Genomic DNA, 17,803 nt, shown 5'->3' with positions numbered 1-17,803 from the left:
AGGAAACAACGAAGGAAGGAAGGGGAAGGAGAAAGGGTTCAGGGGAAGGAAAAAACAAGGGATTGCTTTTCCCTCATGGGGGGCTTGAGCTTGTTGCTTCCAAAGCTACAAAGCTTTGGTCTTTACCCATAAAAAAATTTTGAAGTCACCCCATCCAGTTATGTTTCCCTACAGTTTAAACAAGAATTCTCATGCTCCACTGGCCACACGAGTGACCTCAGGGGGAGTAGACACAGGTGGAGGGAGCTCCTTGTGACCAGCAGAGAAAACAGGATGGGGCACTCCCTCACTGAGTACCTGTGGGTGGGAAGGCCATTGCCAACCGTAGCTCTATAAAGGCTCCCTGGCCCGGGAACCTAGGGCAGGCAGTGGCTTCTTCTCCTTCCTCCCGGGAAGGGCCAGGAAAATGGCCCTGGTCCTGGGGATTGTCAGCCTACTGGGCTCTGTCTGCTTGGTGTCCGCCAATATCTTTGGTAAGTTCTGAGGCTGTGGAGCCAGGGGGCTGGGGAGGGAGCGCCAGTGTCAGCCAGGCTCTGCCCTGGGCCTTCGAACAGGTGTGATCTAATTAAATTTTCCCCAATGCCTACATGTCAGTGATTTACTTTCCTTTTCAGATAAACAGGCAGATTTAGAAAGAGGCGAACTGAATTACTTAAGGTCACAGAGCTAGTGATTGGTGGAGCAGAAATGGGAAATGGGGTTGATCTTTCTATTCAATTCTAGGTCCCCCTCACTCCACCATTTTGGCAAACTTTTGGCATTGACCTTGGGTTTTTATCCCCTTAGCTATTCCAAAGTCTATGTCATCTGTAAGAGGTATTTTAGAAGTAGCCAGCAGGTAGAAGGAAAAGAAATCTACCTGTGGAGTGAAATAGCCCTAAGTTCTGTCCTAGCCACTTACCCGTGTGACTTTGGGCAAAGTGCCAAGCCGCTGTTTCGTCATTTAAAAAGTAAACAACAACCTCATGGTGTGGTTGTGATTTGTGGGTAAGATCCTCTGTGTTATATGAGTTCTCAATGAAGAAGACATGTACGTTATTAATCAATTTGTATTCCATTGTGTATCTGGAAGGTGCTACATCTGTAGGGCATGGCTTGATAGATTCAAGAAGAACTTCCTTGTGGTGTTGTAACCTACTCCAAATAGCCTCATGGGAGCAGGGGTTGGAATGTGGAGTCCCTGTGTTGATTTTGGAATCCTTCACTTGCCAGCTATGTGACTTTGAGCAGGATGACTTTCGCTGCCTGAGATTTGGTACCTCATGAGTGACAAGGATATATTGCCTGTCACCTCTCAGAGGAATGCTGTGCTTTAAATCAGCTAATGTAATACTTGGAAAAAAGTGTGCCTAGCTGCCAGATCTTAAGATAGACTGTCACAGGTAATGGTGATGACCCTGGAAAAGCATCTGTGCTTACGAGAGCCTATCTCTGTCCTGGCAGCCCAGTCCATGCTCTTCTCTGATGAAACATTTTTCTTTTCCTAGAGTACCAGGTGGATGCCCAGCCCCTTCGTCCCTGTGAGCTGCAGAGGGAAAGGGCTTTTCTGAAGCAAGCAGACTATGTGCCCCAGTGCACAGAAGATGGCAGTTTCCAGTAAGGCTTATATCAGCAGCAAACTCTCAAGGTCCAAGATGCCATAAAGAGCATCTTGTGCCTCCCCCTCTCTTCCTGGGATCTGCCCTGCAGCTCCTTTGTGCACATGAGGCTTGGCCACTGCCATTTGGAGGTGCCCACCTTTCAGGTCCCCAAGCTGATCAACACCGGCCAAACTGACCAAGTGAACCCTAATCCATGCTTCGTCCTCCCACTGCTCTTCCTTCTCTTCCTGCCATCACTTTTTCTGTGATGACTTGAGTAAACTGCACACGTGGGGGGTGGGGCAGAGTTGTGGAGGGTGTCAAATGATCTGTGTTTTGGAGCCTCTCCCTCCTCCAAGTATCCTCTTGAGAAGCTGGGGTGGTGGAAGCAGAGGCTGCCTTGACTTCCCAGTCCATTGCTGCCTTTGACCCTGTCCAGGCCAGCTTTCTAGGCTGCCTCTGGGCTTACAGGTCACTGTCTCCTCATGGAGCTGCTCTCTGGAAGGGGTTTCTCCAGCTGCCCTAATACAGCTGTGGGGCCTGAGACCCTCTCTGTGGAGAGCATGATAATAATCTAGACGATTCTTCCTTGTGGAATAGACAGGAATCATTTGCAATGTGCATGCCATTGAAATTTCCCCGTGCTATTCTAGTCATTTTGAATAGGGGAACTGCATCTATATGATGGTGTTCTGGGACACATCTGCAGAACGTCCCTCCTTGCCGCTATCTTCTGTACACTCTTAACATGCCTAACCTCCCACGAGCATGCAGAGACACTGCTAGAGCAGTTCTTCTTTAAATCGCTGGGAATTCTGAAGCAGCAAGGAAGGCATTAAGGAGGATGTGTCGCTTTCACCAGCCTTATTTATGTTCCCATCCCAATTCTCTTGTTCCAGCCTCTTGCAGTTTCAAACCTGGTCTGTCCTCAGGAGGCTTTGCATATGCTGTTCCCTTTACCCAGAGCATCCTTTACCTTCTACACCCCGACCATCCTGCAGGTCTCAGTTCAGCCATCATTTCTTTCCAGAAATGACGTCAACTCTATGGCCTGGCCTGACCCCTCCCATGTGCTTCCCAATATGCCAGGCCGGCCCCTGACCCCACTAACGTCCCACCCCCAGAGCCCCAATGCTATCCACACAATGTGGGCACTGCCTTTTCCCTCTACAGCCTCATAATGACTGAGGACACTTAGTAGATGTGGCTGAAGCCCTGTACTCTGGGTGGGTCACTTGCTTTGGGGCTGGAAAGGTGGTGAATGAATGGCTGGGGCAGGAGGCAGAGCAGGTGTCAGCCAGGCAGGAAAAGTGGAGCCTTTCCTTTCCCAGGTAAGCCACCCCTCTCACCTCCACTGTCTCCCTAATTTAAATGAACCAAAACCTGGAGGAATGGAAACAAAGAAGAAAAGTAGGCTGTGTGGGAGCCTGTGTGTGCCTTTGGGGGCCCGTCGCAGAGTCACCTGGTCTGTCTCTCCTCCTCAGGACTGTCCAGTGCCAGAATGATGGTCGCTCCTGCTGGTGTGTGGGTGTTGATGGCGGCGAAGTGCTGGGCAGCAGGCAGCCAGGACGGCCTGTGGCTTGTAAGTGGGGATGGGGGATGTCCCTTGGGGATAGGAAGGACCCTGCTGGGACAACTCATGTCCAGGAATGAGCACTAGGTTTGGGTAGGTGACTGAGCGAGTCCTCCCTTTGGGCTGCTGGCTTCTCTGTGAAGAAGAATCATCCCTGCAAGTCAAGGAAGGCCCTCTGTGCTGCAGGGCCCCTGTGAAAATCCAGTAATTTGTTAAGCAAATATCCATCCACTTGCTCCCATGCACCAGGCACTGTGCCTGGTGCTGAGAAGACAGTGGTGAACAGACATCATGGTCCCCTGAAATCAGAAAATGACCATAAAAATACGAAGTGCCTTCTCACCTATGGTGTGAGGTGTTTCTAAACATTTAAGACTTGGCTCAAAACTATCCAGTTAAGATCATTATAATAGTGAGTCATCAAAGAAACACAGTCCCCATTTAAAACATGTCATAACCCTAAAACAACAGTCAATTTAAGCCAACCACCTTAAAATGAGGAAACTGAGCCTAAAACAAAAACTCTCCTTTGATGGATTAAAAGCTGTGTTTGGGGCATTACTTTTACGCATCCCTTGTGGCTGTCGTGGGGGCAGGCCTCTCTCATACTCTCCTGCTGCGTGAGCTTGGCTGAGTCAGGCATCCTCACTGAGCTGTGGCTCCTTATCTGTGACATGAATATAGCATCTGCCTTGTACGATGTGGGGATTTAGAACACATGTAAACACTAGGCATGTAGTAGGTACTCAGTAGTGGGTGACCATTGCTAATGTATTAGTCCATTTGTGTTGCTATAAAGGAATGCCCGAGGCTAGATAATTCATAATGGAAAGAGGTGTATTTGGCTCACAGTTCTGCAGGCTGTGCAGGAAGCATGGCGCTAGCTTCTGCTGCTGGTGAGGGCCTCAGGCTGCTTCCATTCATGGTAGAAGGGGAAGAGGAACCATCTGTGCAGAGATCACGTGATGAGAGAAAGCTTGAGAGACAGAGGGTGGAGGTGCCAGGCTTTTTAAAAAATAATCAGCTCTTATGGACACTGCTAGAGCTGGAAGTCACTCTGAGGGAGGGCATTCGTCTCTTCATGAGGGATCCGCCTCTAAGACTCAAACACCTCCAACACTGGGGATCAGATGTCAACATGAGATTTGGAGGGGACACATGCTGAAACTGTAGCAGCTAAGGTCACTAACCCTCATGCAGAGTGGTGAAGCAGCTCCCCCAGGGCTACACAGCAAGCCTGGGGAGAAAACCGGACTCAGAAAAGCTCCATTAATACCAAGCCTGCACTCTGATGCCATCTCCCCTCCACAGTACCGGTGCTCTGGGGTACATGACTGATCGAGGTCAAACCAGCGAGCTCTGCCTGACCCAGTCCACAGGATACTAGCTAGGCCTGTGCTCTGGTTGCCACCGATCACTGAGTCACTCTGGGGAGGGAGCATGAGTTTTCCTGGGCTCTGCCCCCTGGACATTTCCCCTCGGCCCTATCTAACACTGCTCCTTGTACCCACAGGTTTGTCATTTTGTCAGCTGCAGAAACAGCAGATCTTGCTGAGTGGCTACATTAACAGCACAGCCACCTCCTACCTCCCTCAGTGTCAGGATTCAGGGGACTACACGCCTGTCCAGTGTGACGTGCGGCAGGTGCAATGCTGGTGTGTGGACGCAGAGGGCATGGAGGTGTATGGGACCCGCCAGCTGGGGAGGCCAAGGCGATGTGAGTTTCACACCTGCACCCCTAGAGCAGTGGAGGAGCTGCAGCTTTCCTCACTGTGAGCCAAAACATTTAGGGTTTCCTGCCAAAACGGGCAGAGAACCAGGCCCTCAGTAGGGAAAATAAAAGCTTCAAAGGGAAGGTTTTATTATTCTCTTATTTCCATATGGTAGACAAGTCATATTTGCTGGCTGATCATTAGAAACATAAGCAGGATTTCAATAAATGTTGTGAGTCTCCTGTTGCAGACCTGAGTCACTGTGTGGGTCTCTAACTGTCATGTATATAGTGTAAGCACAGCCATGTGCTGCATATGGATGTTTTGGTCACCAGTGGACCACATACATGACAGTGGTCTCACAGGATTATAATAGAACTGAACAATTTCTATTGCCTAGTGACGTAATGATAACCTTGATCCTAGTCTGAGTAGATCTAGACTAACGTGTGTGTTTTTCTATTACTTTTTAACGAAAAGTTTTAAAGTAAAACAAAAATTAAAAATAAGGAAAAGTTTATAGATTAAGGACATAAAGAAAGAAAATATTTTTGTACAGTTGTACCATGTGTTCATGTTTTAAGCTAAGTGTTATCATAAAAGAATCGAACGTTTTAAAAAGTGAGATTTATAAAATAAAACTGAAGTAAGTCTACAGGAGTGTACAGGAGTGTCCTAGGCTTGGGTGTTCACCCACTGACGCCCAGAGCAACTTCTAGTCCTGCAAGCTCCATTTATGGTAAGTGCCCCATACAGGCGCCATGCACTATTCTTTATCTTTTTTTTTTTTTTTTTTTTTTTTGAGACGGAGTCTCACTCTGTAACCAGGCTGGAGTGCAGTGGCGCAATCTTGGCTCATTGCAGCCTCTGCCTACTGAGTTCAAGCGATTCTCCTGCCTCCGCCTCCTGAGTAGCTGGGACTACAGGCACAAGCCACCATGCCCAGCTAATTTTTTTTGTATTTTTAGTAGAGACTGAGTTTCACAATGTTGGCCAGGATGGTCTCAATCTCTTGATCTCATGATCCGCCTGCCTCAACCTCCCAAAGGGCTGGGATTACAGGAGTGAGCCACCGCGTCTGACCTATTCTTTATCTTTTGACTATATTTTTACTGTATCATTTCTATGCTCAGGTATGTTTAAATACACAAATACTCACCATTGTCTTACAGTTGCCTATAGTATTCATTACAGTAACACACTATAGAGGTTTGTAGCGTATAAGCAACAGGCTAGCTCGTACAGCCCAGGTGTGCCGTGGGCAAACCATCGAGGTTTGCATAATGCACTCTATGATGCTCACATAAAAATGAAACCGCCAAACGATGGCTTCTCAGAGCTCATCCCCATTGCTAAGGGACACATGACTGTATATGCTGCTCAGCTATAGAAACGTGTGTCTACTTATGCATAAGAATGTAATTTTTCTTCATGAAAATGTTTAGGTCCAAGGAGCTGTGAAATAAGAAATCGTCGTCTTCTCCACGGGGTGGGGGACAAGTCACCACCCCAGTGTTCTGCAGAGGGAGAGTTTATGCCCGTCCAGTGCAAATTTGTCAACACCACAGACATGATGATTTTTGATCTGGTCCACAACTACAACAGGTAAGGGGAGCCGACCTCCGGGCTGTGCCTGCCACTGGCCCGTCACCTGCCCAAGCACACACTCACCTTGAGCTGGGGGCTTCCATGTGTCATATGTGCAGCGTGGTAAAGAGTTAAGAGCAGCCTTATTCTCATGAGCTGTGCTGGGTGTCTGAAGTGCCACGGCGTTTTTATCAAGGCAAACTGGCAATTGGTATTTAATGAAAAATATATGTGCCCTCTAGCCAATGAAATGTAAAACATCAGAATGTGAAGACATGTGGACTAAGGTGCCTACTGCATCGTTTTTCATTGTAGCAGGAAACTGGGAACAAAGTGATCATCAAAAGATGGTTGGCTGAATCAGTGTGAATCTGCCATAAATATTTATGCAGCTATTAAAAAGACTGTGTTAGAGCTGCCAGGACATTTGACCTGGAGAGCATGCCACAGTATATTAAGATAATACAATACAAGATACAAAGCACAGATAATATAATGTAATACGCTTTAATTTTTAAAGAACAGATGAGCGAAGAGATCCTTTACACATGCTTAGATGACTATACCATTAAGCAGATCTCTGCAGAGGACTATGTGAGCACAGAGGGTAAGAGGAAGGTGCAGGCAGGGCATGGTTATCCTGGGCTGCTGCAGGGCCAGGGCTGCCCTGCAGAAGAAGGAGTAGGCAGAAAGGGAGTCTGCAGAAAAGGAGAAAAGGCAGCACTTCCAACAGCACGGATGTCATCATGTTGTGAACTTTTGTAAACTGTGTGCATATGTGCATTTACAAATAATTTCTAAAATGTTAGTAGTGAATATAAACAGAGAGATGCATTATAGATCTTGACCCAGATAGCCAGGCAGCTTCTGGTTATCCAAGGTGGCCCCTTGTTTATTGTAAATGGGTTCACTTCAGATGTAACGGAACCATTTTGAGTTAAAAAGAAATATTAATACTAGTCTGCAAATGCTGATATGAATTCTCTTGGAGAACTTGAGCCTCTGTGTGGCTGGCTTCCAAAACAACCAGTTTCTTTCTGTGTGTGAGGAAGGAAATTCTCATGGGCTGTGCCAGGAAGAAGCTCACACTAGCAGCCTGTGTGCAGAATTGTCCCATAGACATACTTGGTTTGAACTGCATCGTATTTTTAAAACTGGAAACTTCTATTAGGTTATACCCCATGAAATTTCCAGTTTTGTAGGTTACTAAATAGTTGAACATGAGCAGTTTTATATGTTCAATCTGAAACTCACAATTCTGAATTCCTGATTGTAAAGAACAAGGGTAGGAGGCTGCACGCATGCATTCACTGGTGGCATCAAGACACTGGCTTCGCTGCTCTTTTTAGACCAAGGACACACCCTTCTGTGCTCCAGGTCCCTCTGTGCTCTGGTGCCATACCCCTGACTACCCCATCCTGCCTGGTCCTGTAGCATTTGCCTTTGTGACCTGCCTTCTGCCTCTGCCACTGCTTAGAACAGTGACTTAGCCACTTACTCTCACAGAGCCTCAGTGTTCCCATCCATCAAATGGAGGACAATGCCTTGCTCATTACCTCGTAGTGAAGATCTGATGAGGCCTCATCTATGAAACCATGAGTGCGAATTTACAAAACTGTAAATTACTATACTTCTGAAGGGCATTCTTATGCTTCAGCCAATTTCAGCAAACGTAGCTTAGATTTTTCCCCTCTGGGCCTGGCCTGCCTGTGGGCATGTATAAATCTCAAACAGCCAATTTTATTGAATGTTCTTTGTTGCAAACCAATGTATTCTCTGTTCAAGATTACCTGAGTGCTTGCTATATACAGGGAATTTTATATCCTTTAACCTACCTGAATACTTATAGAAATAATTAGATAATTACAGTCATGTCTATACAAATGATTACTGAAACATTAAGGAACATAGGGTGACTTAAGGAACTCATCTTAGCAAACATAATTAGTAGGTGCTAGAACTGTCTGGCTCCTTTTAGTATCCCACATAAACGCAGCTTATCTCTGTTCCCCTGCAGTGCATGGCACAGAGCCTTGCACACAGCAGGTCCACCATCAGTACTCGAGGAAGTGGTGAATGCATCCCAGACCCTGGCGGGTGCCGCGTTAAGGTTGAGGCACAATTCACAGCTATTTCCACAAGAGGGCAGTCGAGTTAAATGCAAAAGTTCAGAACTAAGCAGCCTTTGTTTAAATTTACTCCTGAAATGGGATCCTTTTCATTTTGTAAGCAAGCATCTCTCAGAGCAAATTCTGGTACCGAAAGGTCATGGGAAGGGTTGGGTGGTTGGTTACTGGCAGCGCAGCTGTAATCAGGGATTTTCTGATACTTATGCGGACCTGGTTAGTTTCAGGCCCAAGGACTCCTCTGGGCACAGTGGAAGCAGCTTCGGAGGCCATAGAGAGGGCCTAAGCTTCGTGACTCAGGTTTCCAGGTAAAATATGAGACTGCCAGTGATGTTTGAATTTCAGATAGCAAAGAGTAATTTTTTTCAGTGTAAGTGTGTTTCAATATTGCACCAAGCATTTTAAGCCTGGGGTGGGGGAAGGGTATATCATAATCACCATGGGACACGGATTTTTGAAAGAATGGAATGGGCGAGGGAAGAGCAGAGTGGGTGTGGGTGGGGGATGCAATCCTCCGAGTTTGGAGGCTACTGCACTAGTCCAGGCAAGAGACAGTGTTGACATGGAGCAAGTGTCCCAGAGGACGGCAGACACTTGATGGAGTGAGACTAGAAGAACATTGACCAGATGGAATCCACAGAACTTGGTGAAGGAATCGATGTGGAGGTGAGGGTGGGAGAGGGTCAAGAATGACTCCTAGGTCTAGTTTCTGAATGGATGCTTAAGGATAAATTTGGAAAGGAAAAGCCACAAGCTTTGTTTTGGGATATTGAATCTAAGGGGATTTCTTTGAAAAAATTCAAATGGAGACGTGAAGGAAGGCAGTTACTTCCCTGGGGCCATCAGGAGGGTGGAATCCTATCGGCGGCTCCCTTGCTGACCTGTTGCTGTGAGTTTTTTCTGTGCTGGGTAATGGTGTGCACTTGAATTTGGCCATAGTGTTTGCCCATTTGAAGTAGGTCCTTTTGCCCTTCAAGAAGGCCACCGCTTACTATATCTGTTTGACTGGAAAATTTTAAAGAAACATGTTGTAATGGGGAGCAAGCTTCACTGGTCCTCCTGACTCATGCCCCATCTTTTATATTGCCCTAGCCCAACCATTAACTGTGGACACACATTGTGGCCAAGCAGATTATAAGTAAAGGTCTTAAGAGCCTGCAAGCAGGGTTAATGCCATTATCAAAGCCTTAATGATCTGATTTAATTGGCTTCTTTGTTAACCTTCGTCCTTAATGACTAAACACACTCAAACTTCCTAGCAACCAGTCTAACCTCAAATGCCTCAGCCATCTATGCTACCCAGATTGCCCCATGGGAAGAAGGATCAGATGCATCTTAATATATGGTAAAGGGGTATTGTAATCAGAACACTGAAGGTACTGTGTGGAGAAATCCTCATAGGTGAACCACAAGATCATCCTCACTACATACACCTACGGTGATTAGCTATGTGTCAGGTGCTCTGCTAGGCGATGGCCCCCTCTTTTTAAAATTTTTTTTTTTTGAGACAGAGTCTCACTTTGTCACCCAGGCTGGAGTGCAGTGGTGCGATCTTGGCTTACTACAACCTCCGCCTCCCAAGCTCAAGCGATTCTCCTGCCTCAGCCTCCTGAGTAGCTGAGATTACAGGCATGCGCCACCCTGCCTGGCTAATTTTGCGTTCTTAGTAGAGATGGGGTTTCACTATGTTGGCCAGGCTGGTCTCAAACTCCTGACCTCAAGTGATCCACCCACCTCAGCCTCCCAAAGTGCTGGGATTACAGGCGTGAGCCACCAAGCCCGGTACAGCCCCCCTTTTTAAGGAGCACCCTCCCTAGTGCAGGAGATAATCAAATACGTGGCTCATTTGTTAGTTAGTGTTTAGATTTCTGAAAGGGCTGCCTGTGGGAAACGTTGGAGAATCTGATTGAACCTGAGGCAGGAATCGTACTTGCAAATGAACAAGACCAAATGCCCAGTAGAGACCAGAATTTCGCATTCCTCTGAGCTTGGCTGTAATTTCTCTGTCTTGAGGTTGGACGTAATCTGAGCATAAAGTCAGAAATGCCATCCTTTCCTCTCTGCTAGGATTTGCCTTCTTGAGGATTCTTCTATGGCCACCCTGAGATTTTGCTTTTTATTTTTTTATTCAACGAAAAGCAAACATCCTTTTCCACTAGATTGTGACACAGGAAATTAGGGAGATTCAGAGCTTGAACTCACTGGTGATTGCAGGGTAGGGCCCCTGAAGGACTGGGCTCTATTGGAGTCGTAGTCCAAAATACATATTATTTTTAAATTTTTAAGTATTGTGTAGATTTTATCTTCCTTTTATTCTTCTGATATGCCCAAAACAGGATAAAAGTGGAAATTAGAGGGAATTGAGAGGAAGGCAAAATAAAAGTAGAAAATCAGAATAAGGCAAGGCAAAAATTGGGCCACATCACCCATTCTACAAAGTCATAACAAACGTGGGGGGGCTGCATATTTGTCTCTGAGCTTCCTGTAACCACAGAAAAGAAAAAGATAGCCTTCATTTATTTGGTTTCTGCCAAATAAAAATAAGAAGTTTCTCAGGGGTTGCAATGTTTTCTTCTATTGAGGATGGAGGGAACTTCGTTCCGGTCCTTATGAAGGGGATGCCACAGGGGATACAGGACTTGACAGCCCTGCTGCTAAAGGACCAGTGCTTTCCAAAGGCCGGTGCCTGTAAAAAATGTCTTTAGGGGCCGTATTTAGGAGGCTGTGAATCTTGGGCCCTAGTGTTCTCTACCAGACTTGTACCTCCCTTGGTGTCTACCAATTTCTCAGTTTCCCTTGCTGCCCACATCTGCAGTCTTGCCTCCCACCTTGAAGTTGGAGGCAGGTAAATGACCCTTCTAGATATGTTCTTCGCTCCTCTGTTGTCTCCTGGTCAAATTGCCATTGTGGCTTTAGAATCCCACTCAAACTCACCTCTTTCGCGAGCATTCTTTGGCCCAGCTGGCTCGAGGCTAGGAATGAAGCCTTGTCCAGCTTTCACTGCGGCTTTGGGTTCAGTCTCAGTAGTTTGACTTCTTTTGGGTGATATGGGGCAGGAGATCTATAAGGAGGAGGTTGAAAGCATGACAGAGCCCTTGTTTCCTGATGACAGTGAATCACTCATGACAGTAGCAGAAGCAACAGCTAAACAATCTTCATGGTGCTAATTGTTATTTTGGAGGAGGAGCCAAAAATTCATAGATGGTGATATTGTTTCAGAAATTAGGCACAGACATCAAATCGTATCAAATGGAATTGTGGGCACATGGGAAATTGGGAAGACTCAGAGCCTGAAATCACTAGTGATTGCAGGTTAGGGCCCCCAAAGGACTGTGCTCTACTGGAGAGGTGGTCTTACCCTTTGGCCACCTGGTGTTGTCGAAGTGCATTGGAAATGAACTTGGGATTGTGGCCCCATGGTCTTGGCTGGATGATCTTGACACAGTCACACCACCACTCAGAATCCCAGTTTTCTCATTTGCGAAATGGAGATTTTAAAAGGGTCGTGAGAATTAAATGAGACAAAATATAGAGAGCGCTTGGTCTGATTGTTCATACATATCACCTGTGATTATTTTATGAATAATAATTAATAGCAACAATCATATTAGCTCTTCTCACTACATACGGAATTGGCAAGAAGGGATTAAAGATGGCAGCACAGGGTGTCTGTCCAAGAGGTCATATGGGAACAGCCCTAGAGAGTCCAGATGGCAGTAGCTGGCCTTTGGGTGGTCTTACTGAGAGGGTGAGAGGATTCTCTCAGGAGCTGAAGCCAGGGTGATCTCCAATATGCAAGGAGCAGGAATATCAAGAGTGAGGTCCATGCAGAAAGCACTGGTAGGCCAGATACTGCGCAGTTGATGAGACCAGAAACCCCCAGAGAGCGTATCTGAACATAAAGAGGCGGGATGAAACTGGCTCAAAGACCTTGGAGGTCATGTCTACCATGAGCCAGGACATTGAAGTGGATTTAATTGACTGAGCGTAGAACTAGAGGATTTAAACTTGTGCCTCATGCTGGAACGTGTTTCAGAAACTACCTCGGGCCAGGACTTATGTCATCAACTTCTATGAGACATCAGGAAGAGCAAGGTGCTGGGCATATGGAGCAGTGTCAGACAGAGTCATGTGCCTCGCAGGGTAGGGCATAGGACAGAAGCCAGGTGCAGCCAAAAACACATGAATAACACCAGTGGCAAATAACACCTTCTTAATCTCTAAAAGGGGGATTAAAATATATCACCTTCCTTTTAGGACTGTTAGATGGATTAAATGAATCAACGTGTATTAAAACATTTTGCAAGGGATGGGTGCGGTGGCTCACCCCTGTAAATCCCAGCACTTTGGGAGACTGAGGCAGGCCGATCACGTGAGGTTGGGAGTTTGAGGCCAGTCTAACCAACATGAAGAAACTCTGTCTCTAATAAACATACAAAATTAGCTGAGCATGGTGGCGCATGCCTGTAATTCCAGCTATTTGGGAGGCTGAGGCAGGAGAATCACTTGAACCTGGGAGGCAGAGGTTGTGGTGAGCTGAGATTGGGCCATTGCACTCTAGCCTGGGTAACAAGAGCAAAACTCCATCCCAAAACAAAAAACAGACAAAAAAAACCTTTTGCAGATAGTCTTTTATAAAGTGGTGCTCAATAAATGAAAAGTTATTATTATACTATTATTAGCATTTTTAAATTGAATTATCGTAGGCTCTAATGAACGAACTTTTATTATATACCCCCTATCTCTCTATCAGTGGCAACTAAGCAAAGTGAGGTTTTATTTTTTGTTATGCCACACACTTACTGTAACATTCTGTTTAACATGATACACAGAATCATAGATTGACAGCATGAAAAAGCTTATCCATCATCCCATAGTGCATTTATAGCTTTTGTTTTGCATATTCATTTCTATTCAAATTAACTAATAGTAACATGATTGGAAATTCAAAGCCAGGCTCTGAGCAATTACTACACCATACATTGCCTTCTAATACTGGTTCAGTTATACAGCTGTAATTGTAATACATGTGCATGGCATTTTATAGTCTAACCTTTTTACATAATGTTATACACACTTCCTTTTGGCTAGAGTTTATAAGCATTGTCCTTGGTCATAGCATTTTATTATCCTTAGGGGATTTACTATAATTTACTTCTTAATTTTCTATTATTGGACATTAAGGTTGTTTTCAGTATTTTTCTAGAAAAGGTTGCACAGCAATTGACCTATCAATGTCCAGAACTGCCTTTTCTAGTAATTTATTGTTTGGAGATAGATTTCCAGACATGTATAGAAACACATAATGCTTGGACCTCATATACTAGTTATATAGTTATATAGGCATGAAAACAAATCTCTAAATGTTATAAACAATGAACGGTTTCTCTCTGGCTGCTAAATCATTGCACAGGGGCAGAACTCCTCAATATGGCTTTTGATGCTTTACGTTTCTATTACTTCAAAGACAGGGAACCCAGCTGATGAGCTCCTTAGGACAATTGTCAGGCCAGACATGATTAGGAAATCTCTTTCCTCAATTTACAGAAAGAGATGGACAGCCTTGTTAGTGATGCTGTACTGATTTGTGTTTTTTTCAGCTATGGAACTGGATAAATTTCCTTTTTAAGGATTTCCTGTGGTGGGAGCTGGCTTCTTTTCAAGCTCTTGAAAAGTCGTAAAGGGGCCTGGAGTCATTTGATCTCCCAAAATGAGATCATCTCCAATATGCCATATGTTTGTAAAGCAGACTTGGCCTTTAGTCTTGAGAGTTGTATTCCAGGAAAGGAACCAATTAATGGGCTCTTCCTTGACTGTTTTCACCTGGCCTGATGAGACAAATGCATCGGCATACATTGGTCAAAGGCCATAAGTGAGAAAAATGGCTAATTAGCAGATGGCAGCTATGCACAACTTTATTTTACAAGGTCCAGCCGGGTTCCAGCCAGGTCAATTTGTAAAGAAAATGCATTTACTATAGGAAGTGTGAAGCAACTGTCATGATAGAAGAAAGTAGACATGCCTTTCCACTAGGTGCGGCTTGGCCATGTTTATTTCCACAGGAAGAGCTTGTGATGACTTGCCTGTATGAAATGGTGACCGTAAATCTCATTCTCTCCAAGGTTTCCAGATGCATTTGTGACCTTCAGTTCCTTCCAGAGCAGGTTCCCTGAGGTATCTGGGTATTGCCACTGTGCTGACAGCCAAGGGCGGGAACTGGCTGAGACAGGTGAGTGACACCCCGTAGGCCATCCTCAGGGAGGGAGTGTGATTCCCCAGGCTTGAGAGCCTGCATAGCATTGCTTGTAAAGCACAGCTAGAGAGACAGGCTGCTGTGGGTATTGAGGAGGACACAGCCTTAGCACACTGTCATCTGCAGTATGGTGAAGGAGGCTGTTGCTGGCCCACACAGGGCCTTTGTGCACACTGGAAAGAAGTGCCTGCTCTCCAGATGCAGCTCCAGAACTGGCGAGTGGAACGCAGGATGGATTTAAGCTCTCATCATGCAGGCACTGCTCCCTTGTTCTGTGACCAACTGCACAACCACCCACAGCAGGCCTGACTTGGGAAACTGTTAAAGTGTTGTTCGGACTGATTGCCTAATGATGCTGGCGAAGGCTCTCTCTCTCAATATGTTTGCACAGCAAAGTCAGGGCTTCCTTTCCGAATGAGACCGTCCCTGAAAGTCTTGCTGTCTTTGTTCAGGTTTGGAGTTGTTACTGGATGAAATTTATGACACCATTTTTGCTGGCCTGGACCTGGCTTCCACCTTCACCGAAACCACCCTGTACCGGATACTGCAGAGACGGTTCCTCGCGGTTCAGTCCCTCATCTCTGGCAGATTCCGATGTAAGTAAAAAGCTGCCAACAATGTGCGTGTTTCCATTAGGGGGCGCCCTTTGGGTTTCAAAGTCGCTATGGTCTGCGTGGCTGTTCCACCAAAGTGAGTGCAGAGATGAGAAGAATCCTAAGAGCAGGCAGCAGTGCATGCTGGGAAGACACCAAGCGTTGTTGACACTGCCTTCTTTACTGCGTGGATTTCTTCTAGGCCCCACAAAATGTGAAGTGGAGCGGTTTACAGCCACCAGCTTTGGTCACCCTTATGTTCCAAGCTGCCGCCGAAATGGAGACTATCAGGCAGTGCAGTGCCAGAAGGAAGGGCCCTGCTGGTGTGTGGACGCCCAGGGGAAGGAAATCCATGGAACCCGGCAGCAAGGGGAGCCGCCATCTTGTGGTGGGTTTCCTCTGGGGGCTTCTTGTGGGCTCCTCAGATCGTGTTACTTTAGCTATTCTCTAGAGCAACCCCTCTGGACCCCATTAATTCAACTGCCTTCTGGTGTGCCCCCCTGGCCCTTTAAGCTCAACCTGACTGAAAACCAGGTTATCATCATTCACTTCCCACATGTTTCTCATCTTCTGTCAGACCTGGTTGCTTTTTCAGGGAGCTCAGGGAATATTAGGAGGCTCACAGGTGAAGAGAACGAAATGTGCCGTGAGACAGGAGCATGCACGCAGCTACAGGAGCACGGTGGGGTGGGCGTTCCATCTCGCAGCAGGTGTGGGAGAGAGGCAATTAGGAAGGCTGCATGGAAGAGGCTGCACTTGATCAGAACCTTCCAAGATGTTTCCTGAAGGAGGGGAGTAAGGACAGCTGCTCTCTATATGGAGAGAACAGGAGAAGCAAAATTGGAAGGACAGAATAACAGACATTGAAATGCTAATGATCATCTAATCTGCAAGTAGGGTAGAGAAAAAAATTGCTGGAGTATGAACAGGGTGGTGCTCCGGACTCTGGAGAAAGGCAGGGGTAAGACAATGAGGTCTTTGCTATCCTAACAAAGGCTTGGAGTCTTCATCTGGGAGATCACGTGACGACAGTGAAAGGTTTTAAGTTGGACAGTGTCATCGTGGGTTTTGCGTGTAAGACAAAGCAATTCTGGAGGAGAGACTCAAAGGAGCGGTCGTCCAGAGGCAGTGGAGCTAATTAGAAGGGCATTGCCATGTTCCAAACAGAGATGATGAGGTCTGTGTTAGTTTTCTAGGGCTATGGTAATAAATCACCACAAAGTGGGCATCTGAGAGCAACTGAAATGTATTGTCTCTGTTCTGGAGGGTGGAAACTGAAAATCAGGGTGTCAGTGGGGCTGTGCTCCCTCTGAAAGCTCTAGGGGAGGACCCTTTCCTGCCTCTTCCTAGGTTTTGGTGGCTGCCCGCAATCTGTGCTTTCTTTGGTTTGGGGCAGCATGACTGCAGTCTTTGCCTCCATTACCACATGGCCGTCTTCGCTCTGTCTGTCTGTGCATCTTCTCTTCTTATAAGGAGACCAGTCACGTTGGGTTAAGGCTCCACCTGGTCCAGCCAGCCATCATCTTAACTAATCCCACCTACAATGACCCTTCTGCTAAATAAGGTCACATTCTGTGGTTCTGGGAAGAGCATGAATTTGAGGGACACTATTCAACCAAGCATGGGAATCAACCCTAAAGCAGTGAGAACTCTCATTAGGCATTCCAGTGGAGACCCCATTTTCTCTTCCCTGTGAAATTCTGAAGGATGTTACTGTGAGGAAGGGAACAACCAGGAGCACACCTAGGCGTCCAGCTTGGGGAAGCTGGGTAGATTTTAAAAGATTTGGAATTGTAATATACCAATGCAGGGTTGTTTTTTTTTTATAACTTCAACATGTATGTTAGCATTCGTTCAATAATTCCTGTTAAATCATTCAATTTCTCCAACTTAACCTTTTGAATATTATTGATGGTGTGTGGTCATATTCTATCTGCTAAGAATGAGAATGTCAAAAAAGGAAATTTGGAGATACTTGCCTGAAGGTATTTGCAATCCCATTTCCTTTCTATTAAAACCTAGAGAATGGTATGCCCTCCAGCTTCCAGGTGGAAAAAAAGAACTAGGATTTGCCAAATTAAAGTGCAGACATGGCTCTATCAAGTGCATAGATGGATCGTATGTTTTCATTTTTTCTCTCTGGTGTATCAAGTCCTTTTCTGAGGAAAAAAATGCCACGTGGAAACAGTAATTGAATTTCCTTGCTTTCGTAACACTACATAACAAATGACTGGAAGGGTAAGCTCTTAATTTGGTGGAAGACTAAGCAAGGCAGTAAACTTAATTTCTGCCATACCTTCCTGTAATATCCATTAGAAGAGGCCATGGCCTCGTTGAGGGATGTTATGTGCTCCGATGCTGCCAGTCTCTCCCCACTCG

At 45.9% G+C, this 17,803-nt stretch overlaps 1 protein-coding gene across 5 annotated transcripts in view; it reads left to right on the top strand.

Moving 5' to 3' along the window:
* Window positions 1-363: 363 nt before the first annotated feature.
* Window positions 364-17,803, top strand: part of TG (thyroglobulin) — a 275,822-nt gene continuing 258,382 nt past the window's right edge. For 2 of the 5 annotated variants that reach the window (XM_035277469.3, XM_035277467.3), the window contains exons 1-6: window positions 2,825-3,162; window positions 4,667-4,870; window positions 6,311-6,470; window positions 14,701-14,807; window positions 15,284-15,427; window positions 15,627-15,812. In XM_035277469.3, coding sequence (XP_035133360.3) covers window positions 2,952-3,162; window positions 4,667-4,870; window positions 6,311-6,470; window positions 14,701-14,807; window positions 15,284-15,427; window positions 15,627-15,812 — 1,012 coding nt within the window. In that variant the 5' untranslated portion in view covers window positions 2,825-2,951. Of the gene's footprint in view, window positions 474-1,487; window positions 1,597-2,821; window positions 3,163-4,666; window positions 4,871-6,310; window positions 6,471-14,700; window positions 14,808-15,283; window positions 15,428-15,626; window positions 15,813-17,803 lie in introns of those variants that run through there. The other 3 variants (XM_078353142.1, XM_078353141.1, XM_035277468.3) reach the window with 3 other exon arrangements.

Source organism: Callithrix jacchus, chromosome 16 (genome assembly GCF_049354715.1).
Source record: "Callithrix jacchus isolate 240 chromosome 16, calJac240_pri, whole genome shotgun sequence".
Lineage (NCBI taxonomy): Eukaryota > Metazoa > Chordata > Mammalia > Primates > Cebidae > Callithrix > Callithrix jacchus.
Note: the sequence above shows the minus strand (reverse complement) of the source record. Positions and strands in the feature narration are given on the sequence as shown.